Source organism: Ranitomeya imitator, chromosome 3 (genome assembly GCF_032444005.1).
Source record: "Ranitomeya imitator isolate aRanImi1 chromosome 3, aRanImi1.pri, whole genome shotgun sequence".
Taxonomy (NCBI): Eukaryota; Metazoa; Chordata; class Amphibia; order Anura; family Dendrobatidae; genus Ranitomeya; species Ranitomeya imitator.
The window spans coordinates 137,984,029-138,011,652 of record NC_091284.1 but is presented as its reverse complement, the minus strand read 5'-3'; the positions used below and the strand labels follow the sequence as shown (position 1 = coordinate 138,011,652).

At 41.0% G+C, this 27,624-nt stretch overlaps 1 protein-coding gene across 2 annotated transcripts in view; it reads right to left on the bottom strand.

The window, feature by feature from the left end:
- Positions 1 to 27,624, bottom strand: part of SH3KBP1 (SH3 domain containing kinase binding protein 1) — a 497,532-nt gene that overhangs the window by 113,540 nt on the left and 356,368 nt on the right. For both annotated transcript variants that reach the window (XM_069761512.1, XM_069761513.1), the window contains 2 exons: positions 4,708 to 4,786; positions 114 to 208 (listed from right to left, as the gene is read on the bottom strand). In XM_069761512.1, the coding sequence (XP_069617613.1) occupies positions 114 to 208; positions 4,708 to 4,786 (174 nt within the window). The remainder of the gene's footprint in view (positions 1 to 113; positions 209 to 4,707; positions 4,787 to 27,624) is intronic.

The following is a 27,624-nucleotide window of genomic DNA, read 5'->3' as shown; positions in this document are numbered from 1 at the left end:
AGATTGCAATCAAACAAGCGCAATACTTGTTAATGGAGACCATGGGATTGAGATTTCCAATCTGAAAGTGCCAGAATAAATATCTGATGTGAACATTAACTTCAGGAAATTACCTTGCTTACGACGAGCACAATATCACCTTCTCTGATTGTCAATTCGTCTTCATTGAGTGCTTCATATGGGAAGAGGACTTTACAGTAATCCTTGGCTGCGAAACAAAAAGAAACAAGATTTGATTTATTTAGCATCAGTAATCAGTATGCAAATGGATGGGCTGCTATCAGAGAAGCTGGCAGAGGCCAAGAATTAATAACTCTGTATGCATATGCAATCCAATATTACAAAACTGCTGCTAGGCATAAAATAGAGCTCGCTATCATAACACGCATGATGATGAGAGTTTCTAAGATTTTATATGGAAAACTGATGGACAAGTCCATAAAAAAAGCTAAATAATGGGACAAAGACAATATCACAGTTACCGGTATATATCTGTAAAGGCCCCCATATATCTGTAAAGGCCCCCATGATCATCCAACTATCTAATGTGCATCAAGACCTCCCAACTTTCCTCTGAAAGATGATGTAGGGGATATAAGGACTGGGCAGATATAATTTAATAGCGTGACCTTTTTGTTCTGTCTGCAGAAAAGCTGCTCCCCCCTACGCCGCCACACACAAAATTGAACACCTAGAGCTGAATGTTCATGCGAATGGGGGATTAGGAAGAGTTAGCCAACAGCCGAACAACTCAACAGCTGTTTAAGGTGTATGTGCATCGAAAAGAAGATCTATGACCAGAATTCACAATACAATCTGCACAAATTATTAAATACATGTTTTAGGCCTAATGAGGCTGGTATATTTACTTTGAAAATCAACGTCAGAAGGGATGCATAATCCTGATATTATGACTAGAATTTTATGAGTCCAGCTGTAAAGCAATATAACTCATGAGTTCACGTGTATTCAATCTCCACTCACCCACTCACCAACAATATAACTCATGAGTCCAAGTGTCTTCAATCTCCACTCACCCACTCACCAACCCTGACTGACAGCTGCAGCTTGTACTGAGGAGTGTGGGATCTCAGCAACATGTGGGTGGAGTTGTGGTTAAACTTTCATAAAAGATTATGCAACCATTTTGACATTGTTTTTCATAATAAATACACCAGCCACAACAGGGATGAAAGATATAATTAATGTCCAGAGTTTGTATTGTGAAATCTGGTGGACAGATCTGCTTTAAAGTAGTTTTATGAACAGGTGAAATAAATTCACGGTCAGGGTAGTAATAAGATTCACAGCACGAAACTGAGAGATAGGGGAGATAGATATGTCTGGTACAGCATTAAAGGGAACCTGTCACTAGAAAAAATACTATTAACCTGCAGATTAACCCCATATCTGCAGGTTCAGATTGACCACATATCTGCAGGTTAATAGAGTTATTATACTGGCCGATGCCTGCAGTTAGCCTAATGCTGCGGGAGAAAATGAACTTTATTCTCCCCCACAGCATTCTGGTTTTGGTCACAGGGGCGGCGCTGGTTCAGTCACCGCTCTGGGAATACATCAAGTGTCAAGTAAGAGTCGAGGGCTCCATGATCATTAGACTGTTGATAGAACCCATTGATATCAGGGGGTTTGGGCAACGTTAGTTTAATGTATGGGAGGTCCTTTACACATAAGGGAGATTGCTCAAGACTTTAATATTAATAACGTCCTATACTTAGGGTATGTAATAAATATCGGATTAGTGGGGGTCTGACACCTGGCGCCCCCACTGATCAGCTGTTTGCAGGTTCCACAGCTGCCCGGACACCACAGCTCCATACAGTACGTAGTTGTTATTGTCACGTAATGCAACTTATCTGGAGGAAAACTAATTTGTATACTTTTTCCCCCCAAGAAGAAGTACATGGTTTATAAGTCTCCCTACACTATTTGGCAGTCTCCACCATGAGAAAAAGCACCTTCCCAGCCCCGAAAAATGTTTTCATGGATTCCAAATGACTGTGTTAAAATTTGCCAATTTCATGACCATGTGGCAGGCATATACTAGTGTTGATGAAACCATATGCCATAAAATGTTATAAATAGGACTGACAGCCGGTTTTTATGAAATGGTCATAAACTACTTGGAAGACACATCTGAAAATACATTAAGGTGTAGGAGCGTAGAGCAGGAGGCAGAATCTTCACACTGGACCAGAAAAGCTTGACAGGGAAGGGCATTCATAGGCAGAATCGGGTGGAGCTTCTTCCGGTCTCACGGTATAATAACAGTGTGGCTTGCCAAGACTGACGTCATTTTCTAGAATAGAAGTTGATGCCAACACTAATGTCTGGGTGTTAAGCTTTTAGTGAAATTATTTTAGTTCCAATAATGGACGGTTCTGAGAACGTGAAGCAGTTCCTTGCTAAAAATGTTACAGAATACAACAGCCACTTCCTAAAGGTACAGGCGCCGCTGCAGTACTTCATTTTTTCAGCTTTGGCACTTGCTTATACTTAGTACATAGGACAATGTGCTTTATAATTCTGAAGGAGATCATACTGTGACATCAGATACTTTAAAACAAGGGAAAAAATGTAGAAACTTGAAAAACCAAAACATTTGCAAAAAATGGAAGGAATGACATTAACAAATAGCAGCGTGAATAATCTAATGAAACATGATTGCATAGGAAGTGATACTTATTTTACACCAAACCACTCACTATATATTTCCCTACAATCCCGGCTCGCTCCATGCCAAGTCTGTGCTTGGCTGTGAAGACTGTGCGCCTGCAGTGAATGTGTGTCTGGGTTGATGCCACATTCTTCAATCAGCTATTTGTTGTGGATGAGTGCCCTTAGGAGGACTGGAGAAACCATTGCCTTGAGGGTTTCTGGTAGAATAAAGGTACCTTCACACATAACGATATCGTTAACGATATCGTTGCAACGTCACGCTTTTTTGTGACGTAGCAACGATCTCGCTAAAGATCTCCTTATGTGTGACAACGACCAACGATCAGGCCCCTGCTGGGAGATCGTTGGTCGTGGGGAATGATCAGGACCTTTTTTTGGTCGCTGATCACCCGCTGTCATCGCTGGATCGGCGTGTATGACGCCGATGCAGCGATGTGTTCACTTGTAACCAGGGTAAACATCGGGTTACTAAGCGCAGGGCCGCGCTTAGTAACCCGATATTTACCTTGGTTACCATTGTAAAAGTGACGTCACCGCTGTGCTCTGCTTTACGGCCGGCGGCGCTGACAGTCAGTGCAGGGAAGCTGACGGCGGGGGACGTGACAGACATCGGAATGTAAGTATGTAGTGGTTTTTTTTTCTTAACTTTTACAATGGTAACCAGGGCGGCCCTGCACTTAGTAACCCGATGTTTACCCTGGTTACCCGGGTGCTGCAGGGGGACTTCGGCATCGTTGAAGACAGTTTCAACGATGCCGAAGTCTTTTCCCAGATCGTTGGTCGCTGGAGAGAGCTGTCTGTGTGACAGCTCCCCAGCGACCACACAACGACTTACCAACGATCACGGCCAGGTCGTATCGCTGGTTGTGATCGTTGGTAAGTCGTTTAGTGTAACGTTACCTTAAAGCATGTACAATCTGATAACCGGGTATGGCTCACAACATGTGCCTTGGTTATACATTGCACTGTCTCTGTGGCTTTCTGTCTCGGTGGTTTTATCACTGCTCCACCTGTTTGTCTGACTAGAGCATTCTCAGGTATAGGGGAAACATGGCTCCTGGTTTACGATGAGCAGTCATTTGTGCTATAAAATAGCACAGATTAAGCCGGTCCATATACTATAGCATGACTTGATGAAAAACATTTTATATTCTGCTAAATGTACGTTAAATACCGTAACTTAGAATATTAATACGAGTTGTACACATTGGTGCACCTATGGGGAGTTATTAAAAGAATGGCACTCCCCGGCAGGGCACTTTTTGCTTATGTAGATATTGAAATGAACACATTTCCATATGCACGTCAGCATAATGACGTCCCCTTCATAAACAGACTGGAAGAGGCTGCAAATCTAAGCCAGGCCTGGTGAGGAGGTGAAAGACCTATCAATAGGGGTTCCACTGATTTAAGAAAAGAAGTTTCAAGGAAATGCTATTCTACCTTTACATGCTCTGGTGCTGCAGCTCCAGTTGTCTCTTTCGGTCTCTGGTTATTTCTAAGAAAATTGATGGGCTACATGCAAAATACCACTGCAGACAATCATTGATCTCATTATGTGCGGCACATACGACCAGTGAATGGTTGAGTGGTCAGGTGCTCAAGGACGGTACATCATCTCTGTAGGAAGTAAGCAGGGACCTATGGGGTCCACTGGATAAAATAGGTGAGTGTAGCTTAGTTATTGTTTCTCATGCCATTTCTCATAACATTGTCACATTTAAAAAAAATATAATAAAATCCCCTTTAGGCTGTACGGCACTATGAAGGCAATGAATGTCTCTTCTGGGAAACTCATTAAGACATCATGGCCTTATAGGAGACTGTATGGCTCTTCTGGAAACTGAAGTTGGAGAGGGAAATGTATGAAGATTTTCTGACAAGGGGTCACTGCGTGGCATGTATAGTACTTTATCAGATCAGTTATGACATTCTATATCATAATGCAGGGTGACAGAAGTATTGAAATACTAGAACTGTAGTAGCGGTGCACAGAAGAAATCTTACTCTTTGATTTGTTTTCAGCTTCCATCTTCAGAGATTCCTGCGATGCTATGGCTGACGGAATTTTTTTCCCCATTGTTTGCTGGAAAGAAAAAATCAAGAATTTGTAACTTTCAAAGTCCTTTCAACCATCAACCTAAATACTAAAAGATGTGTTTAATATTGTGCTTGTGCTTTTTATTTCATTTGCCCTTGAGATTAGCTGCTAAAGCACGTGGACCTAACATACAAGCTAAACACACAACTAAAAAACTGAGGACCTCTTTCAGCCAGTGTCCACCTCCGTCCTCCAGTACTATTTTGTAAATAAAGGGACCGTGTCATCAGGTTTTTCCTATAAAAGATGTTTCCACTAAATTCTTCAACCTTTTAAATATCTTTAAAAAAATAAACATTGAAGTTGCCCAGCTCCATTCTAATGTGCACATAGCAGTCCGATGAGCGTCTCTGGACCATGCTCGGGCGCCCACTCTCGGCCCTGTAACATCACCTATCCACTTACGATGATGGACATAGACAGCGAAGAACCTGGGCGAGCTCAAGGCTTTGCCGGCTGTGTGGATGACGTAGAAGACATCATCTACGTCATTCATAAGAAGAGCAAAGCAACAAGACATAGAGGCAATGCTAAGCACGATCCGGAGACACCCATGGGACCGCTCAGTGCTGGAGAACTTCAAAACTTCTTATTCAGGTGTGCAACGTTGCCCAGGGGATATGGTGAATATAGGAGAGTATTAAAAGGCTGACGAATGTGGTGGCAATGGCTTTTATAGGGAAACCCCAATGACATGCTCCTTTTGGGCCAAGTTCCCACGATGAGTATTTGGTGTGTTTTTTTTGCCGCACAAAAAAACGCAGCGTTTTAAACTTACAGAAAAGCAGATGGGATTTCTCACATTCTCCGGCCCATTGTGCATTTTTTTAAACTGAAGACGCAGATCTGAGAAATTACCGTATTCTTAAATTTGCAAAAACTAAATTTCTCTTGAGGTAAATATATGTTTTTATGTGAACGAAACGTGGAAATTTTTCTCCATTAACACACCAAAATCACATGGAATTCTCACATGAATATATGAGTAGAGTTTTATTATAAGCTAAATAATAGGAAGCACTAAAAACAAAGCAGCTTTATTTAATATATGACGTATCAAAAGGAGGCAAAAACCGCAGAATAAAAATGCCATAGAAGTGTCTGGGCAACGTGGCTGGGCAATATATTACGTGACTGGGCAATATACTCAATACTACGTGGCTGGGCAATATACTACGTTACTGGGCAATATACTACGTGGCTGGGCAATATACTACGTGGCTGGGCAATTTACTACGTGGCTGGGCAATATACTACGTGACTGGGCAATATACTACGTGACTGGGCAATATACTACGTGACTGGGCAATATACTACGTGACTGGGCAATATACTTCATGGCTGGGCAATATACTACGTGGCTGGGCAATATACTACGTGGCTGTGCTATATACTACGTGGACATGCATATTCTAGAATACCCGATGTGTTAGAATCGGGCCACCATCAAGTTGTAGAAGAAACAGCTTTCTGAATCAGAACTTTGTGGATGATCATAAGGGAAACTCCTGCCAGGTAAAGTAATATTTCTGCCAGGCCACCACCATACCGCCTTCTAGTCTGCGTATGTAGGTAACCGCTCCGGTTGTTTCCCAGCTGCAGTTTGTTTTACTAAAAACAAAATTTTGCTTTACTCACCTTCCAGCAATGTGTCTCCTTTGCTACTCACTGTGTCTGTTATTGTCTGTAGCATTGTTGGCACATTTGGCAGCACTGTAGCCAATCGGAGAGCTCAGCAGCTCTGAGCGCTCTTGCCATGAACCCGGGCAGAGTCGCTAAACTCTGTTATTGGCTACAACACTATAGACGGGATGCTGATACCAGACTGCAGACAATAACAGACACTGGGAGCAGTGGCAGATTTTCCATGCTCAACCTGGGGTGGGTCAGTAAAGTACAGCTTGGGGACAGAGCTCCTGCCAGTCATTTCATGATGCCCTAACCACAGGAAGCATGATTCAGAGCCTGGCTGCATGATTGTAGTGTGGTATCTCTTACTCTGAAACACCCCTGCAATTCAGAAAAAAGATGAACTGAAGATCCAGCCAAGGACCATCAGCAAAGAGACCACTAGTATGGTGCTGTCTCTGGCCAACTTCTCCCTGCACCTCTCTAGCTGATTCACACATCTCTCCCCTGTGTGTACATTGGGAGAGAAGTGCAGCAATGTGAGGAGAAGCTGGCTGGGGCCAGTGAAGGGCTAGCCAGACCTCTCCCTGCAGTCCTCTACCGGATCCTCAAATTATGTCTTCTCTGAAGCTCTGGAGTGTTTCAGAGTAAAATGTATCTGGCTGCCATCGTGCAGCCAAGCTGTGATTCATGCTGCCTGTGGTTTGGACAGCATGAATCGAATGAGGTTCCCTTTAAAGTATGATCACTGTGGGTTGCACCGGCGATCCTCATTGTGTCCTCACTCCCCCAGCTCATGTACATTTACAGTCAGGCCATCTGCTGGAGAAGATTACATGGAAAATATTCACCATTCACCCATCATCTGCAGATGGCAGAAAGCAATGCATACAGACAGCAACAAAATTGGAGAAAAGAAAGGGGGAAACGTACACCTCCAGTCTCTTACCATCACTTTTGGATTAATCAGCCCTGTCTTGTGGTGTCCACCCACCAATGTATGAGAAATCCAGCAGACAAGCTATCTAAATGTGATAGTGTGTATATGTCTGTGTGTGTATGTATCACAGTTTGTATATGAGTGCGACGGTATGTTAGTGTGACTGTATGTGCGTCAGTGTGTGTGTTTGTGCACAGAATTATGTATATGTATCAGTGTATATATGTTTGTGTGAATTTATGCGTGTGTGTAATCCTATGCATTTATGTGTTACAGTGTGTATGTGTTCATTTTATGTGCTCTTTAGTAACTCTATTCATGTACTATCTGTCCACATATATTCTTGTAAAGCCCTTTTTATAGGGAGCCTGTTATGTCTAAAAACTCTATTAACCTGCAGATATGGGACCAATCAGCAGATTAATAGTGATATAAAGCTATGTGGCCACAACACCAAAAGCATGGCTACCTGGAGGAAAATAACTTTATTTCTCCCAGCAACCTCCAGCTTTCAGTCGTAGAGGCACGGCTTCAGTCACCGCTCAGCACACGATGAGCAGCAATGACTGACAGCCGACTCAGCAGTGATTCAGTGCAGAGCTGGATGTCAGTCAGTACCGGGGCGCAGTTACACACGCCGCACACTGTGTTCTGGCGGTGACTGAAGCAGCGCTGGTGTCGACTCGATGACTGAAAGCCGGAGGAATAACGTTCTTTTCTTTCTGGCAACCGGGCTTTCAGTGCAGCGCTCTGGCAACTTTGGAATGTTATTAACCTGAAGATTAACCAGATATATGCAGGTTAATAGCTTTTTTTTTTTACAAGACAGGTTCCTTCAATCCTGCATCGGCCCTCGATAACAGTCATGCTTTTGTCTAATAATTGCCATTTTATTTTCTTCATTTTACATTAAGATGCATTAGATAAAAAATATGATGTTTTCAAAGTTGAACGAGTTAAACAAGATAATTACAAGAAAAATAAAAAAGCGAGAAATTGGACATCTGCCTGATCTTGCAGGCACTCGATCATTGGACTCTATCTATGCAAGCGATTCCAAGTTGTATTTACCTACACAGTTGATACAAAACAACGACAGCCAATTACTAGGTCACGCTAATGGTCATTGTGTCCAAATGGCTACCCATGGAGCTCTCATTCATTGCTTGGGCATAGAATGAATCTACCACAAGAACCCTGTTATTTGCATATTCACATCTGTGCACCCACTCAAATACTGAGCATGTTGGAAAGCCTGATTGAGTCTGATTATTCGGCCTGCTTACCAAGATAAACACAGCTGACAGTTTCTCTGACAGCTAGATGAGATTAGCTTTCAAAACATCAGCCAGACCAAGCAGCGCATTGACTTCTTCCAAAGAGGTTTTGTATGGTCTCCAAAGAGCCGTATGTTAAAATATGAAATATTCAATTTCAAGCCGTATTACTGAGCGCTAGACGGAAGGACAGAAAACAACACCAACATCAATTCTGCCAATAGTAATTAGCTAAACAGCATCACTTATTATTCTGGATGTCTGTAATCATTTGTGACTGATGTAATTAGCACTCTTTTATTTTAAACTATACATGATGGCGAAAAAGCGCAGCCAAATGGGATGCCATTTTTCGCCACGTAATTAACCCTTCAAAGCTATTTGCTATACAGTAGCTGAATTGAAAACTTTCCACGTTTTTTATCTTCTCTGGACAAGTGAATGAACGTTTCTTCCACTGGCAGAAGCAGGGAATTCAAGCTGTGAGATGAATTATTGTATTGGAAAAGCAGCCAGCAGCCGTGCAGGGAAGATGTTAGCTGGGTTCTCCCCAGGTTTATCAATCTCAAAGTACAATTAGTCCTTTCTTTGTTTTCTTTAATGATATGGAAATTCATGAATGTTTCATGAGCAGCTAGTAGCAGTGACTGATTTATTTTACAAATTGGAACATTACCAGCAGATTCATCAGGCAGCGTCTAAGCCACTTATCAGCTTTCCATATAAATGCAGGAAAATTAGGCTGTTTAATATGACAAGTACTGCTGCGTGGCATGCAGTCTCACGGAGTTGGCGGATGTCCTTACGCTTGAAGGTTAGCAGACCGAAAAGACAGACAGCTGTACACAGAAGTAAAATGTATTCACCAAAACACCATGATTCTAATCCATTGCTTAAACAGCAACTGGCCAATATATTGTTCATATACTGTACAAAGCAACAGTGTAACCACTGAGCCACCGTGCTGCCCCACTAACCAGAATGTGTGTTAAAACGTAGATTCCTCAAAGTATACCCCCTTTACTCTGATGGCAGCTTTGCACACAATTGGCATTCTCTCAAGCATCTTCATTAAATCGTCACTTGGAATGGCTTTTACAACAGTCTTGAAGGAATTTCCAGAGGTGCTGAGGACTTGTTGGTTGCTTTACCTTCACTCTGTGTCAAACTCATCCAAACCATCTCAATTGGGCTGAGGAGGGGTGACTGTGAATGCCATGTATTTTGACGCAGCACTCTATTCCCCTTGGTCACATAAGCCTTATGTAGCCTAGGAAGTGTTTTGGGTCATTGTTCTGATGAAACACAGATGATGGTCCTACTAATTGGAAGCTAGATGGGATGGCATGTCGTTGAAGAATGATGTGGTAGCCTTGATGGGTACGTGATTTGAATTTGGAATAAATCACCAACAGTGTCACCAGCAAAGCATCCCTGCACCATCACACCTTCCTCTCCATGCTTCACAGTGGGCTCCACACATGTAGAAACCATCCACTCATCTTTTCTGCAACTCATAAAGACATGGCAGTTAACACTAAAAGTGGCCATAAACACCAACTTTTCCCAGTCTTATCCAGATAGTTGATGAGGAGATCTGACTATAACTTAAGGTACCGTCACACTCAGCAACACTGCAGCGATATAGACAACGAGCCGATCGCTGCAGCATCGCTGTTTAGGTCGCTGTAGAGACGTCAAACAGTAACTCCAGAACGATGCAGGAGCGATCCAGTGACGTAACAGCGACTCACTTATCGTTCTCGCTGGTTGTTAGCTCCATGTAAAAACATTGCTGGCGTCGTTGCTTTTGATGTCAAACATGACGATACATGCCGACCTGACGACCAAATAAAGTTCTGGACTTCTAGCTACGACCAGCGATGTCACAGCGGGATCCAGATCGCTGCTGCGTGTCAAACACAACGAGATCGCTATCCAGGACGCTGCAACGTCACGGATCGTTGTCGTTCTCGTTGTAAAGTTGCTGAGTGTGAAGGTACCTTAACGGTGCATTATTTATGACAGATGTTATCTGAAGTGTTGTTAATTTGCATTTTCTAAGGCTTGTAACTCTGATGCACTTATTCTAGAGGTCAGTCTTGGCCTTCTGTTCCTGGTGCAGTCCTCAAAAAAGCCAGTGTCATCATAGCAATTGATGGTTTTCATGATTACACTTGAGGATTCCTTCATGGTTCTATCAATTTTTTGGGTATAGACTGACCTTTATTTCTTAGGTTTCATTACTATGATGGGTAGTTGGTACTTTTTTGATGTTGCAGATTTTCTATGGTATTTTTATGTATATTAACTAAAAAAGGTAACTTGCACTTTTTCATTAAGTTTTTGAGTGCGTTGTTATCACATTTTTTCATCTGAAGTTTTTGACTCTTTTTGGTGTGTCATGTTTTAAATAAAAAAAAATGTTTTGGATACGTTCTATTACTTAGTAACAATCTGAATGTATAATAATTACATTTCCATAAGAACAAGGAATACCACTGCATGAACAGCTGTGTCAAAACTTTTGACTGGTAATGTAAATTGCTTTGTTTAGCAGTTTATTGTTCCAATCATACAAATACAGGGTTATGACCTGAAATATGATGATTGAAGTATCTTGAGTTCTGTAAATTGGCTGCATAAAATTAACTTTTGTAAGGCTGTCTGTCTATCCTTAAAACATGCAACGTAAGGATTTCTCATACAATTTCTTAGAATGTGTCATATCTACAGACAGAGCGGCACACCGACAAATGCTCCAGTGAGCCCAGGTTCTCATGCAATAATGGGCTGTAGGGATCCAGTAAAAGAAAACTCATTTGGAGCCAATCATTTGCAACTAGGGAATATTTCGTAGGCCTTATTCACATGTCTGTTTTTCACATATGTGTTCTATCCATGGTTTTCACCTATATAACACGTAGCTATTACAGTTAATGGTTATATTCAAATGTCCAGACTGTCTGCAAAATAAGGTAATAAAAACAGAGACAATTTCTATTTGGACCCTATTTCTGGATCAAACTCACCGATTCAATTAAATGGGTCCATCAAAGAAAACAATAGCCTTCAGATGCCATCTATGTGTCTAATGGGTAGAAGACAATTGGAATGTTTTTACAGTATATGAGGAATACGGATGCCACATTGATGGTAAATATAGATGCATGGACCAAACATGTCAGAAAACTGGAACTAGCACAATTGTCAAAAATGGTCAATTTTTCATATGCAAAAAGAAAGAAAAACGTGTCTGTAGGTGCTCATGATGCAGAACTGCGACGGCAGGGAGACGCTATGGTTTTCAAACAGCCTATAGTACAATTACTAGATTTTGCAGGGGCAACAGCTGTATCACCTGCCAAGCTACACGGGCCATAACATTCATGCATGTCTGGCTTTTCCCTTATGGGTTGATATATAAATAACCCATAGAATCAATAGAGTGAAAGTTTTTTTTGAGCAACATTTTAAAACATAAATGTTCTCCAAAAACCTATTGCTAGTTAAGAGCATGTATATAAATGTATCTGGTTATTTTTTATTGGAGAAGAAGGGTTAGACTGGCCCTGCAGAATTAGAACAGGCTATTAACCAATAAACAGCCCCATAGGTCCAAAAGAGACAAACTCATTTGGAGAGAATTACATGAAGCAAAAATATGAAAGTAGAATTGCAGTGCAGCCAAGAATACCGTAAAGCTCAAGGCTATAATAATTGGTCTATGGCAGATGAGTAAAAGATAAGTTGTCTAATGCATTGATTTACTAAGTCACTAAACTTGTTATTTAAATTATATTTCCATCATATCCTATTTAATGAAGAGGAGTCTACACTTAAAAGATTTACCGGTAGTTAAGAAATGTAATCATCAACATCAATAATAAAGATGTATTATGCAATACCAAAAGGAAAGAAAAAAAAATCATTATTCCAACATAGAGCTTCAGGAGCTCCTCTGCCTCCCTGATTGCTGGGGCGCTCCGATCATTAATAATTTATCTCCACAACATGGTGGAGCTAATGGTCTGAACTGTGCAGTCTCTCATGACAGGGAAACTGAAGCTGTAGCCAGGACCGGAGTCACCATCTGGGCTAGTGCAGGGGTCCAGTATGAATGGGGGTCCTACTTGTTATCGGGAACAATGGCATGTTATGGTGCCCGTGAGTCGGGGGAGCCCGATGCCAGCACTGGCACCAACCCTCCTCAAATACTTACCTCTACATTTCACGCTGCTCCTGTCTTTTCAGCATCTTCTGACTTACTATGACTTTTCAGGGCAGAGGACACTATGACGCCACAACAGCGTGCCCTGTGCTGAGCAGTGCAGAACGCTAGAAGACACTGAGGAGACCAGAGCTGCAGGGAACAAGAAGAGGTGAGTATTTAATTATTTTATTTTTATGTATGGTTCACTATATGAGACCATTATTCTGAATGGGGCAATATATGGAACCATTATACTGTATGGAGCACTATATGGGATATTAAACTGTATGGAGCAATATATGAGTTCATTATATACTATTTGGAGCATTATATGGGGCCATTATATACTATATGGAGCATTATATGAGGCCATTATACTGTAAGGAGCATTATATGGGGCCCATTACTCTGTATGAAGCAATATACGGGCCCAATATATTGTATGGTGCAATATATGGACCCTTTATTCTGTATGGAGCATTATATGGGGCCAATATACTGTATGGAGCAATATATGGGGCCCATAGTAGTGTATGGAGGACTACGTGGTGCTCAGAATACTGTATGGAGGACTACGTGGTGCCCAGAATACTGTATGGAGGACTATGTGGTGCCCATAATACTGAATGGAGGACTATGTGGTGCCCATAATACTGTATGGAGCACTATGTGGTGCCGATAATACAGCATGGATGACTATACTGTACTAAAATGAAAAGTCTACAGTCACTATGTGTGCTGTGCGCTGCAAGGATTCACGGATTTTTTAGGTATTGTAGAATTTACAATAGATATCACTCATGTAATGTAAGAAGTAAGAGAAATCTTTGGCATTGTACTATACCTATATTATCTGAAGACACAAAAGAGAATAGTAAAACCAAAAACACTCAGTTTGAAAAAATGTTGCAGTAATCCACAAGTGCTAGTAAAAGATGTAAAAAACAGGGTATTTGGTTGATACGTTTATTGCAAAAAATGTATACTAAGCTGCTCTACCAATCTTCACGGTATACCCTTATCAGAGCAGTCCTAACTAATGTATGCAATCCCTATCTGATGTATTTAAAAACCTGATCATCTGTATATAACCTGTGTGAACAGGGTTCAGAGAGGAAAAATCCATGTGAGTGTTTTTGGTTTTACTATTCTCTTTTGTGTCTTCAGGTTTCTTGGTGGTGTGTGAACATGATCATACAGACTTGTTCACTGTGCAAGTAGCCCATGTGTTCCTATACCTATATTATCGTAGAATGTGTTAAAGTGGCCCACCAACACTGTTTTGCCCTGGGCCCACGAAAACCTGGAGCCTGCCCTGGCTGTAACGATTTGCCCAATTTTACAGCAATGCTTGCAAGCTCTATTGCAAAGAACCTGCAAGAGCTGTCCTCCTTGCCTAGCAGACAGGCCACCTCTGACAGACTGCAAGCATGGCAGGTAACCTAGGCAAAGATCAATAAACAATACAATTAAACATCCATCAGTTCTTGAGAAAAGAGAGTATTTGGAATAAGAGATGCTTGTCTTTACAAACACTTTCTAATTTTAACCATTTATGATGTTGAGTCAACCACGATGGCTCAGTGGTTAGCACTGTTGCTTTACAACATTGGGGTCATGGGTCTAAATCTCACCAAAGACAACATCTGTGTGGGGTTTATTTTGTCTCCCCATGTTTGTGTGGGTTTCCTCCAGGTTCTCCGGTTTCCTCCCACACTCCAAAGACATACTAATGGGGACAGTAATTATAGCGCCTGTAAAGTGCTGTGGATTATGATGGTGATTAAATAAATAAAACCCCTTTAAAACTTTTTGATAGTACAGATATACAATCACAGGCTATCAACAAGTTGAAATACGAAGGTCTTATCTCTTCTAATGCATGAAGAAGAGAGATTGACCAAATGTGGCAATGACCACTACGGATACGCTTAAGAGGAAACTGAGAAATCTATGGGTATGTGCACACAATATTCAGGAGGGTTCACTCCATAACTCACCTGAAATAGCCCTAGATGAACGTTAACAAGAATGAACAAATGCACAACAACTGTAAAAACAGCTTGCTGTGCACATGCTCAGTGCTTCTTTGAGCTTCTTTTAACCACTTCACGCTTATAAAGATGTAAAGCAGTTAAAAGAAGTGCCCTGACTGTTCTTCAGGCGGCTTCCTCTAAGAAAGTCACTGACTTATACATACCAGTAGAGAAGAAAACATCAATGGTGACCAGTCTACTGCAATAAACGACAGAGAAGACAACAAAAATATGCTTAAAAAAATACCACCAACATTTTTCTTAAGTGTCTTTTGCTAGCGAAACTTAGCGGGTATGCTGATGTCTAAAAGCATAAGTGATCTCTTTCTCGTGGATTATGCATTGAAATCTGAAGAAGAGCAAACTAAACACTCATGCATTTATAAAAATATGCAAAAGTGACTTGCTATCAGGGCTGTGGAGTTTGTTAGCCAAACCTCCGACTCCTAAACTTCTCTGACTCCGACCCCACAGCACTGGTCACTACTGAGAATGGACATAAAGTGCAGCACAGATTCATCTCAACTGAAAGCCCAGATCCTTAGATCAGGAACAGAACAGACATTTATAGGACATTTCATAACTTTCCCAAATTAATTCTAAAAACATTTACAGCATATTCTGCATTGTACGACTGTTCCCATTTTATTATATCTTTTAGGAGTCAATGCATTTTATACTGACTCCACCAAAATGGACGCTCACACCGACTCCACAGCCTTGCTTGCTTTGCTTATGTCGAGGGTTTGAGCTCCTTTGAATTGCTTCAGGTTTCTAAAGACACCAAGTGGTTAAAAGAAATCATATGATCACTCTTCATGCGTTATCCTCTTGGAAGACGCTCTGTATTTTATAATAGAAGACGCCCAGAAGATGAAAGGGCATCTTTTTCAACACTATGAAAGCGTTTTTTCTTACAAAACAGCCAATGGTTTCATCATTGGTGGACAGAGTAAACAAAAAAAAACACCAGAAAACACCAGTAAAAAAGACACCACAAAAATGCTGGAAAAATGCTCAAAATACGAGCCAGTGATCAAAAAAGCATACAGTAGAGAAGCAAAAAAAAAAGAAGAGAAAAACAGTGCTGTTTCCTGAAGCATCTTTCTTTTGAAAAACTCCCTGAGCTCGCCTGCCTGAAAAAGATGTTGTGTGCACATAACCAAAGGCCTCTGTCACATGTCCATACAAAACACTTATGCGAAAAACTGATACAGGTGTCAACGTTTTCTGTCAGTGTGTCCATTTTTACCCCCAGTCTCATCAGTGTTTTCCAGTATAGATAAAGAAATAAATTACAAAGCTTCCCCTATATTTTGCAATGTCATATACAGACAGCACACGGACTGTACCTTGATGTCATCCGTGTGTTGTACATGTTTTTTCACGGACCCAAAGACTTGTATTGGCCCTTGTCATCCGCGTGTTCTGCACTGACATATGGTCCATGTAAAAACAAAGGCATCTGCATAGCACCATAGGTTATAATGGGTACGTGTGGCCAAAAAGCCCTTGGTGCTCATACTAGGCAAGGTCCTCAATCTAGTAGGTTCCTCCAATACCTCAGATGAAAATGAAGCGCTGATTAGCATTGATAACATTCTAATGATTAAATCCCCGAGATCAGAAGTTCCTCTATGTATCACAAGCAATGACCTACCCCGGATCACATGGGTACATTCATACATTCATATTTCTTGCATGATCAGCACATCACAATTCACCCACTGTTCACCGAAAAGAGCGACCATATTCATCATGTATCTTGGGGAGGTTACGTACACATATTGGTGTGTCTCTGTGCTTTTATGTATGAATAGTGTTGCATTCTAAAACTTGTTTGTTTGTTTTTTATTTTGCACTGTATGGCAGCATTATGTATTAGTACTGTATGTCAACATTTTTTCTATGTGCTGTATTGGCAATAGTTACCGTATAAATATTGCATTTATAGCTACATTTTGTATAGTGCACTGTAATTTCTCATTACGATTGTATAATGGCATTATATGGCATGAAGTGGTTGAATATTTCTTAGCACTGTGTGGAAGCAATATTTAGGTGTGCAGGCAAGAGGCTGAATATGTCTAAGGTCTATAAATTTGATTGGGGGGTGGAGGAGACCCACCTAATATGAAGGTTTGAGTTTGATGGGAGGGGAAAATAGCACCAGCTCAGAACAACACAAGGACTGCAACATCATGTGTGAGCGTAGCTTCACCGTGGTATAGGGTATGAGCACTTGGCAACATAAACGGAAAGGGTATGTTCACACACAGCGTTTTTGCTGCCTATTTTTTCTCTGCAGCCAAAATCTGCTCACCTGGCAGTATAAATGACAAGTTCAAAACTCCCGTTTTTCGAGTTCGGATTACATCTGTGCTTTGTCTACAGTACATGTTTGATAAAGTTAGTTTTATTTACCAGAAACACTGCTAAAATGCAGCAAAATCTGATTTTTGCAGTGTTTTTATACGTTCTTATTGATTTGCATAGGTAAAACAAAACTGTACAAAAACAAAGAATTGCCATGCTGCAGAGTTAAAAAACAAAAACAATGCAGTTCTCAAGTTCAGTCTGACAACAAGAACAAGCGTGTGATTTATGAAATCTCATAGCTTTTGCTGGTATTGTAAAGAGCAGCTTTTAATTTGCATAAAAAATGCAGGAAAAAACAGATGCATGCAAACATAACTTAAATTGAACCTGTCAGCATGATTTCGCTAAGTAAACTACAGACAATGTCAGGTTGGCGCGGTTATACTGATTAAAATGAAACCTGGGGTGAAGAAATCCGTCTTGTGGTTGTTGTGTAATCAGTGTTAGACGTTTTCAGTTAATGAGATTATTGTTCTCCAGGGCGGCCTGTAGGCAGAGTCTTATCCTCCTGCTCTAAGCCAGAGAAACCAAGGAAAAACCTTTCCACATGCCGCCCGAAGCACAGTCTGTCTCTCTGTCTGTCTCTATGATTAGGAACATGTTTGTGCTTCGGGGCGGCCTGTGGGCAGGTCTCTCCTTGGTTTCTCTGGGCTTAGAGCAGGAGGATAAGACTCTGCCTACAGTCTCGCCCCAGAGAATGGGCATATCATTAACTGAAAACTTCTAACACTGGTTACACAAGAACCACAAGACGGATTTCTGCACCTCAGGTATCATTTTAATCAATATAACAGTGCCAACCTGAAAATGTCTGTAGTTTACTTAACATAATTCTGCTGACAGGTTCGCTTTAAGCCAGGCTTCAGATTAGGAAGACGCTCTACACTGAATATTCCATTTAGGGATTAAAGCTGCATTCTCAAAAATGTTATTCAGATATCCTCTGACTTTCCATTCTGCAATGACTCAGGGTCCATAAGATAAAACTTTGGATTCTGTCTGGTGGTATCCATCTATTTTGCAAGATACAGCAGTGTGGTAGTTTATTCGACTGTATCCCACAAAATAGATGGACACTAACAAAAAGGAGGTAAACCGAGTCCAAAGTTACATTGTTTGGATGACATTTGGCTTAGTGCAATGCATGGAAACGTTGGGGGCTTGTCTGAATAAAGTTTTTGAATATTCAGAGAAACATTCCCTACTCCCAAGGACATAACTATAGTGGGTGCATGAGTTACAGCTGCACTCAGACCCAGACGTTAAAGGAATACCCAAAAGGCCAATACTATTAAAAACTTGTGAAAGTGAGGGGCCCGAGATTTTGCAATGATAAAGCATTTTCTTATATGAGCCCAGCTGAAATATGTCTCTGATTTCATTAGATGCCAAAATGATGCATATGACCCAGATTCACAAAAGCGATTACATCAGAATGGCATAAAGTGCTTTGAATAGTCGAAAAATTAGATTTCACACCAGTTTCGCCAGATCTGTCATGAGCTGGAACAGGACGGGAGCGTGATGAGAGCATGACACCACAGCTGGTCATGACTAGCTGTGCATACCTCAAGCCAGAAATATTACTTCTGTCACCGACTGAAGTAAGATTTGTGGTGAGGCACACGGGAACGCAAGCCACTTGGCACGAGCCTCCTAATCAAGAGCATCTGACTCCACCATGCCCCTTCATTAAGTCAGAGTGAAAATTGCCAGTCTTCATGAATCGGGGCCATAGGTCTTTGCTTCCTACACTATTGAGCAATCAAATCTCTCAGAAACCCAGAAGTCAATTTCAACAATTCTCTGACAAAACGCTCTAAGCAAGCTGCCATTTATTTGAAAAGCCCTTTGCTTCTATATGAAATCTCGAAGTGGTGCTGCAAAGGTTTCAGGGCTCCGAGGAGCGTCACGGCCCCTTTGGATACTTGTGGTTTATGGTAGTAGACTATTTTGAAGCTTCAGACATATATCTATGCCTTGTGAGTGGAAAAAAGGAACATATTTTCCATTATTAACCACTGCACAACAATGTCTACTGTACATATCATTAATACCACATGGGGTGGGACACAGCGCAGTGCCAATAATGACATCCTGGTGCTGATAACCATGGAGTATGAGGGGTCAAGAGCAGACACCAGCGCAGCCAAGAAAACACACCTTAGCCTAACCCCTTAAAGGAAAACCTTGGCGGTAAAGGAGGTGAAATGTTCAGAACTTTCCCATAAAGTAGCCATTTTGGCAGATGACAGCTTTTAAGATCACGCGACATACAAAATTAAAAAGAATAGGGTGTTTCTCCATACAGCCAATTTAGAAACATACTCTGTAGACCATATTTAGTTGATCTAAAACATCTGTAGAACTTTTTGCCAAAAAAAAAAAAAATCCTGCACGTAGTTCACTGCTGAATTAGTGCTTGCAAATTTAGGTCATTCTTACTTTTATAGGTATTATTCTACAGTAAACATTTACTCCCAGTATTACTACAGTAACTAGACTGCTATAATTACCGTACTGGAATACCATTAGACATGGCAATTAAAAGATATATAAATAAGCTTACATGATTTGGCTGCATGTGTCATTAGTGAAAATGAAATCATATCAACCGTATATACTATAATAGGCAAAAAACATAACAAAAAAACACTCTACTGCTATGCACAGCATATAGCAGGGCCTCCTAACATAACTATTTGCACCCCTATATGTGCCAGGAAATCTCCGACATATACATTAAACTCTTCTATAGCCCTCATTGACCTACCATATTTCCTATGAGTGACCTTTCGGTATAAATCCACTCAGTATGCGTTACGCAGCACTCACAGAGCGTTACTGCCATGCAGGAAAGCTGCTGGCGTACAAACTAGGGTTTTACTACTATACAGAGGCCTCAAAAGTGACTTTCTGGCTTTACTCTGGCTGCTATACTTGTAGCATACTGCAAAAAAAAAATATAGAATACTGTAGTGGATTAAAAAAAATATAGAATACTACTGGACTGTGCTTTTCCATCCAGGATCCAGAAAATAAAATTATGTTAAATGGATACATTTCTAAAAGTGAATGTCTATTGGTGAGAGATGTCACTGAGCCTCTGTTTTACATATATAATTAGAGCCCTTCAAAGGGTATAAATTAACTAGCGGCCTTAAAGCAAACTTGTCAGCAGGAGTTTGCTAAGTAACCTACAGACACTGTCAGGTTGCCGCTGTTAGGCCAGCGTCACACTAGAGAGTTTTACGGACGTATGAGAGGCACAAAAACTACGCGTTGCACACGGACCAATGTTTCTCTATGGGGCAGCTCCTATCTGTCGTATATTTCTCTGACGTATTTTACGGGCGTAGAAAATCGCAGCATGCTGTGTTGGCAGCGTATTGCACAAAAAATCCGCCAATGAAAGTCTATAGGGGCGAGAAAAATACAGATTACACACGGACCAGCAGTGTGACTTGCGGGAAATACGCAGCGCTGTTCTATAGAAAAGCCGGTAATTCAGTGCGGTGTACAGTAAAATCACATTGACAGGTTAGAATAGAATAGCTAAAATAAATGTCTACACATAGTATAGGGGTATATATATATATATATATATATATATATACATATGTGTCAGTGAGACACATATATATATATATATATATATATATATATATATATATATATATATATATGTATATAAATATATACATATATATTTATATCTAATACAGCGCTAGATAGCATAAAGGCCGGTAATTCATTTGCCGGCTTTTGCCATCTCCTTCCCAAACCCAACAGGATATGAGGCATGGTTTACACACAGTCTCCTGGCTGTAAAATTTGTTAACCCCTTCAGATGGATTTACAGCGTGGGACGTGACTGAGCGCCGGAAAGGTATGGGCTATTGTTGCTTTTTTCTTTTTTTTTCCTTTACAGAACGAGGGTCGTCATTTGGATTAAGAGTATAATAAACTATAGGAAAGAGAAGGAGATCCAGCTCAACGAAATAGTGAAAAATCCATAATTTATTTCACTTAAAATATAGTGAAAGGACAAAACATCAGCATACAAAAAAATTAAAACCAAGGTCAACGCGTTTCCGGTGACTAAGCACCCTTAATCATGGGGGAGAATGGGGGAGAATAACCATGGACCCTCTCCAGGCTATTAATATCTGCCCTCAGTCACTGGCTTTCCCACTCTGGCGGAGAAAATTGTGCGGGAGCCCACGCCAATTTTTTTCCGTGAATTAACCCTTTATTTTTAACAGCTACAGCCCCCAAAAGTTGCACACAGACACTTCTAACATTAGTAGTGAGGAATATGCAAAAAAAAAGGGATATGAAATGGTTTACTGTATGTAAACCATGTCTCATATCATTATAAACGAATAAAGAGTACCGCGCTACAAGTGACTAGGGCTAAGTGCCGTCCGTGATCCCAGCGTAACGACTCAAAACTCCCTATGGTCGCATAGTTACCATCTACTAATGCGGTGTACCAGTATAATATTACAAGCTCAGCAGGAGAGCCACAACTAGTTGCACTACGCACACAGAAGGTCAATACACCTCTCCTCTTCTAAGTATAAGCAAATTGGCAAATTGGTCAGTTAGTATTAGTTGCCATCTGCGACCATAGGGAGTTTTGAGTCGTTACGCTGGGATCATGGACGGCACTTAGCCCTAGTCACTTGTAGCGCGGTACTCTTTATTCGTTTATACTGGTCTTTTATTCTTGTTTGTCGGATTGGGCACATCATCTGACAGGAGTACCAGCGGCACTTGTGTAGCTCACATCTACAGTTATAGCGCCAGTGTATATTCTTTCATTTAATGTCTCATATCATGTCGGGTTTGGGAAGGAGATAGCAAAAGCCGGCAATTTAATTACCGGCTTTTCTGCTATCTTGCACTGTATTAAATATATATATATATATGTCTCACTGACACACACACATTATATATATATATATAGAGAGAGAGAGAGAGAGAGAGACTGTATATATGTTTTCACGAATATTTGAGCCCATGGATCCATTCTATGTCCATTTTGCAAGCCGGCGAGATTACGTACGGATGCCATACGGATTACATACGGAGGTTTACATGCGCAAAATACGCAGCCACACCCTGCCTACGGATGACATACGGATCGCTGTTTTGGGATCATTTCTGCGTATTATGCCTGTAAAATACAGACTGTATTTCTCTACGCTGAGTGTGACACTGGCCTTATACTGATTAAAATGATACCTGGGATGAAGAAATCCATCTTGTGGTTCTTGTGTAATGAATGTTAGAGGTTTACAGTTAAAGTGAACCTGTCACCAGGTTTGGTCGATATAAGATGCAGCCATCACCTTTGAGGGCTGATATACAGCATTCTATAATACTGTATATCTGCCCCCAACCCAACATGGAAGAACTAAAAAATAAGTTTTATTATACTCACCTGGGGGGGGGCGGTCTGGTCCGATGGGTGTCGTTGTCGCTGGTCTTGGACCGGCGTCTCCCATCTTCTTATGATCGCTGCCCTACTGCTTGCTTCTTGTGGATGACGCGTTGCTGCATCATCCACACAGGCTCCCCGGCATCGTGCTCCTGCGCAGGCGTACTTTATCTGCCCTGTTGAGGGTAGAGCAAAGTACTGCAGTGCGCAGGTGCCAGTAGTTTACTTAGAAAAATCCTGCTGACAGATTCACTTTTAAAGGGGTTTTCGGGGCTGAAAATATCAGCAATGTGCACACTGTCACTATTCACCTGTTTTCGTTGTGCAAGTGGGCGATCATGTGACCATATGGATTTGTGTACTTGCTGCCGACTACAGTCTAAGCTGCTTTTCACTTCGCTCTAAAGTGACTATAGCCTTTTTTCTTTTCAGCCCAGAAAACCCTTAAATACATACATACTGTATGGAGCGGAGACATAGACCAAATTACTCCATACAAAGGTACACCATAAAGAAATATTCTGGAAAATAAACTTTTCTTTCTTATTTTGTTTTTTACAATTGGTACAGCCTCAATAAGACTATACAGTCAGAGATGTCACAGCTTTCTATTGGAAGTATACACAGATTTAGAACAAAAAATGGCAACGGCATTCCATAGTAAGTAAGAAAATGTGACAAATTATGAGACTGTGATAAATTATGCTGAACATACCCTCACACGCAGGCTACGTTCCCATCAGTTTTTATTACATTTTTTCAGCTTCGGATTTTGTCTTTCTGTTATGTTAAGTTTTAAATTAAGCCTCTCTGTTTTTAAAACTTGCTTTAATAAAACTTTATTGATAAAGTTGTGGAAACGCACTAAAAACACATGCGTTTTTTTACCTGCAGGTTTTGCTAATTTCCTTCAAGTCTATGGGGAAAATCTGCAAATAAAACATATATTTCCTGCAAGAGACAATGACAGATTGCAGATATCAAAATCACACAGCAGCTCAGTTTACACATCGTTTTTGGGCAGCGAAATTATGCCGCGTCAAAAACACAATAAAAGCTCATCGTGGGAACGGAGCCTAAAGTGTATGTAGCTAATTAGCGGTTTCATCATCCCGAGACCCAGTGCTGTTTCCCCGCTGTACTTTTGGGGAATGTTTACAGGTTGCAGTAGTTACAGCTCATTAACAGCGCTGCAGCCAATCACTGAGCTCAGCACACAAATAAATCTTTTCGGATCCTTTTCTGTCTCATATTGCAATCAAGTGTGCAAAACAGACATAAAGGAGAAGTTTAGAAAAATCACATTTCAGAGTCTGATAAGTGAACTTATACTGAATATACTGATTGGAAGCAGTTCTCTATCCACAGTAAAGATTTCTAGATTGGTGGATGTCCAGCTGATGACACTGATCGCCGTGATTAGGTCGGCAGTGGAGCATTCACACTCCGTCTCCATTCTAACGATGGGTGGGGGTGATGTCTTCCAGCCAGAATACCACTTGTAGATATGGCCACACAGGATGTAAATTGTACATTAAAAACGCAGCAGATTCCCTTCCAGATGTTAACAACACAATTTACATCTTGTATGTGTCCATATATTAGCATAAATTATCACATTCTCTAGAATTAAACAGATTATAAGGGGAGAATTTCACATTAGGGATGTGGAATATGATGGTGCTATATAAGTAAAATAAATGAACATTTCTCTTTTTTTTCATATCACGATCATTAGAAACAGTTCTCATACAGGCATGCTTATGCTTTCAGTTCTTTCAGGAAATCCACATGCACATTACCAGAAAAAGACTCAGACCCCATGATTTTTACCAAAGCATCTAATGAGCATGTGCAGAGGTCATTGTGAAGGGAGGGGGAGCAGGGTCACCTGGGATATCACCTATTGTGATTGGTGGATATCAGGCAAACAGCTGTGCATAGAAGTGTTATCAGTCCTCGTAATCCTGCCTGTAATAAGGAGATTACTGAAAACTTTTCTGTAAAGAACATGAAATATAACTGCATAATAGTCCCATTTGTCAGTGTAAAAAAGGCAATATTTAAAAACCTTTTTTTACTGCACAGTGGGAAAAGAAAAAACATTCAAAATGAAATTAAAAAACACATCCAAACCAAAAAATGATATAAATATATGGTAATATACTGATGATACATTCATTTAAGCTAACTTGGTTTGTAGCAATTTAAATGGGACTGAAAGGGCTTTCTTCTACTTGGACACCCCTCCTTAAATGCTGTCGTACTCCAAGTAACATAAAATAAATGAAGCTTACACTTTTCTCTCATGCTAGCACTGTTCTAGCGATAGGGCAGCCAGGTCTCCTGGAGATCGCATGACACTGTTAGGCCATGTGAGTACTGCAGCCCATCAGTGGCTGCTAAGGCTACGTTCACACTAGCGTTGTGCGCCGCTGCGTCGGCGACGCAACGCACAACGCACCGAAAAACGCGTGCAAACGCACGCAAAAACGCTGCGTTTTTCGACGCGTGCGTCGTTTTTTGACGAAAATCGGACGCAAGAAAAATGCAACTTGTTGCGTTTTCTTGGTCCGACGCTAGCGTCAAAAAAGACGCACGTGTCGGAAAACGCAACAAGCAAAAACGCATGCGTCCCCCATGTTAAACAGTGTGAACGTAGCCTAATTGGCTGCTTCACATCCACCTCCCTTGGACAAAACTGGGACATATGGGGAAGTGTGAACACTGCAGCCAATTAGCTGCTGATTGGCTGCAGCGATTATGTGACATAAAAATGTCAAGGGAGCAGCAGGAGACTCGACGCTGTCATTGCTGGATACTGCTGGTGCAGGAGGAGAGTATAAGCTGTTTTTATTTTATCTTGCGACTAGAGAATTTAAAAGGTGTTGTCGAAGTCGTGGGAAACCCCTTTAATGAAATGTAGTTATGAGATGGAAACACATTAAAAAAAGGTCATGGATAGTGGCTGAAAAAGTGTTAACGTATAGAGTGCAAATGAGTTTAGGCGCTGTTTGCTGTGCCTCAGCGGAGGACACAGACAGAAGAGGCAAGTTCATCCAATAGTTCATCATCATGCACAATTCCACCTGCTTTTTAGCTGGATGTGCCCCCCTACCTCTTAGGCCTCTGTGCAGCTGAACAGGTTGCACCAATGGTATGTCCTCCGTGCTGTTCCTGGCATCCAGCTGAAAATAACTGTAGGTGGGGAATTGTGAGAACAGCTTTGTGTGTCAGCTCACAAATTCACAATATTCCTCCCAAATATCCTTCTCAACTGAAAACCAGGTACATCATACACACACAAAACTCTGGTGCTGGTAGCCTATTGTAGATGCTCCAAATGTTCACTGATTTAACCTTTTACAAGAATATCTTAAATTTAAAGGGGTTAACCATGAATAGAAAATCATGGCTGCTTTCTTGCAGAAACAGCACCACTTCTGACTACAGTTTATGTCTGATCCTGCAAATCAGCCCCATTGAAGTGAATGTAACTGAGTTGCAATATCACACACAACTCATGGTCGGGGCGGATGTTGTTTCTGAACGAACTCAGCCATGTGTTCTAATACTGGACAAATCCTTTCATTCATTCCTTAGAACCCCAAACTTTCTACTATTAGTTGAAATCTGGTTCTGAGGTGAAAACTAGCATGTCTGGTAAGTGTATCCTAGGTTCGAATTATAGACAGATACATTTAAGTTGATGCCTATAAGGGTTCGCTCACATCTGAGCGGTGACGTCAGTAATGTTATCGCACGTCAACAGCTGTGAACTGCTGAAACCTTAGGCCGGGATCACACACAGCGAGATACGGCCGAGTCTCACAGGTTAAAACCAAGCTCTGGCACCGGCACTCCGGAGCGTAGCGTGCGGCCACACAGCAATACATGGAGCTGCACGCTCCGCTCCGGAGTGCCGGTGCCATAGCTTGGTTTTAACCTGCGAGACTCGGCCGTATCTCGCTGTAGTGTGACTCCGACCTTACTGATGTCACTGCAGTTCACAGCTGCCGTGTTACACAGCGCAAGAACCGGCAGTGGCTGCTGCTCCAGTCTATGGAGGTGCGTTCTCTGAACGGGGCACCAAAAACTAGACGAAGAAGATGGGGAACGCTGTGGGACATCCATATTATGGATTGCAGCGGACACCTGTGGATTATTCTTTTATGGTAACAAATGGGTAAAAGAGGGCAAGTGTTGGGGAGTGCTTTTTACAATTAACCCCTTAGTGACCGAGCCAAATTTTTGAAATCTGACCAGTGTCACTTTATGTGGTAATAACTCTGCAACGCTTCAACAAATCCCAGTGATTTTGAGATTGTTTTTTCGTGACACATTATACTTTATGATAATGGTAAATTTAGTTCAACATTTTTTGTGTTTATTTATAAAAAATATAAAAAATTTGAGAAAAATGTTAAAAAATTAGCAATTTTCAAAATTTGAATGATTATCCCTTTAATCCAGATAGTCATACAACAGCAAACCATTAATAAATAACATTTCCCACATGTCTGCTTTACATCAGCACCATTTGTAAAATGTTATTTTATTTTGTTAGCATTTTAGGAGGTTTAAATTGTAGCAGCAATTTTTCATTTTTTCAAAGAAATTTACCACATTTATTTTTTTAGGGACTTATCCATGTTTGAAGTGACTTTAGGGGTCCCATATATTGGGAAACCCCCAAGCGTGATACCATTTTAAAAACAGCACCCCCAGACATATTGAAAACTGCTGTCAGGTAGTTTATTAACCCTTCAGGTGCTTTACAGGAATTAATGCAAAGTGGCATGACAGAAATGAAAATGTGTATTTTTACCACCTAAATGTTGCTAACTTCTAAACAGATTACTATAGCCGTCAGACTCTAAGGCCACTATTTGGTCATGAATTG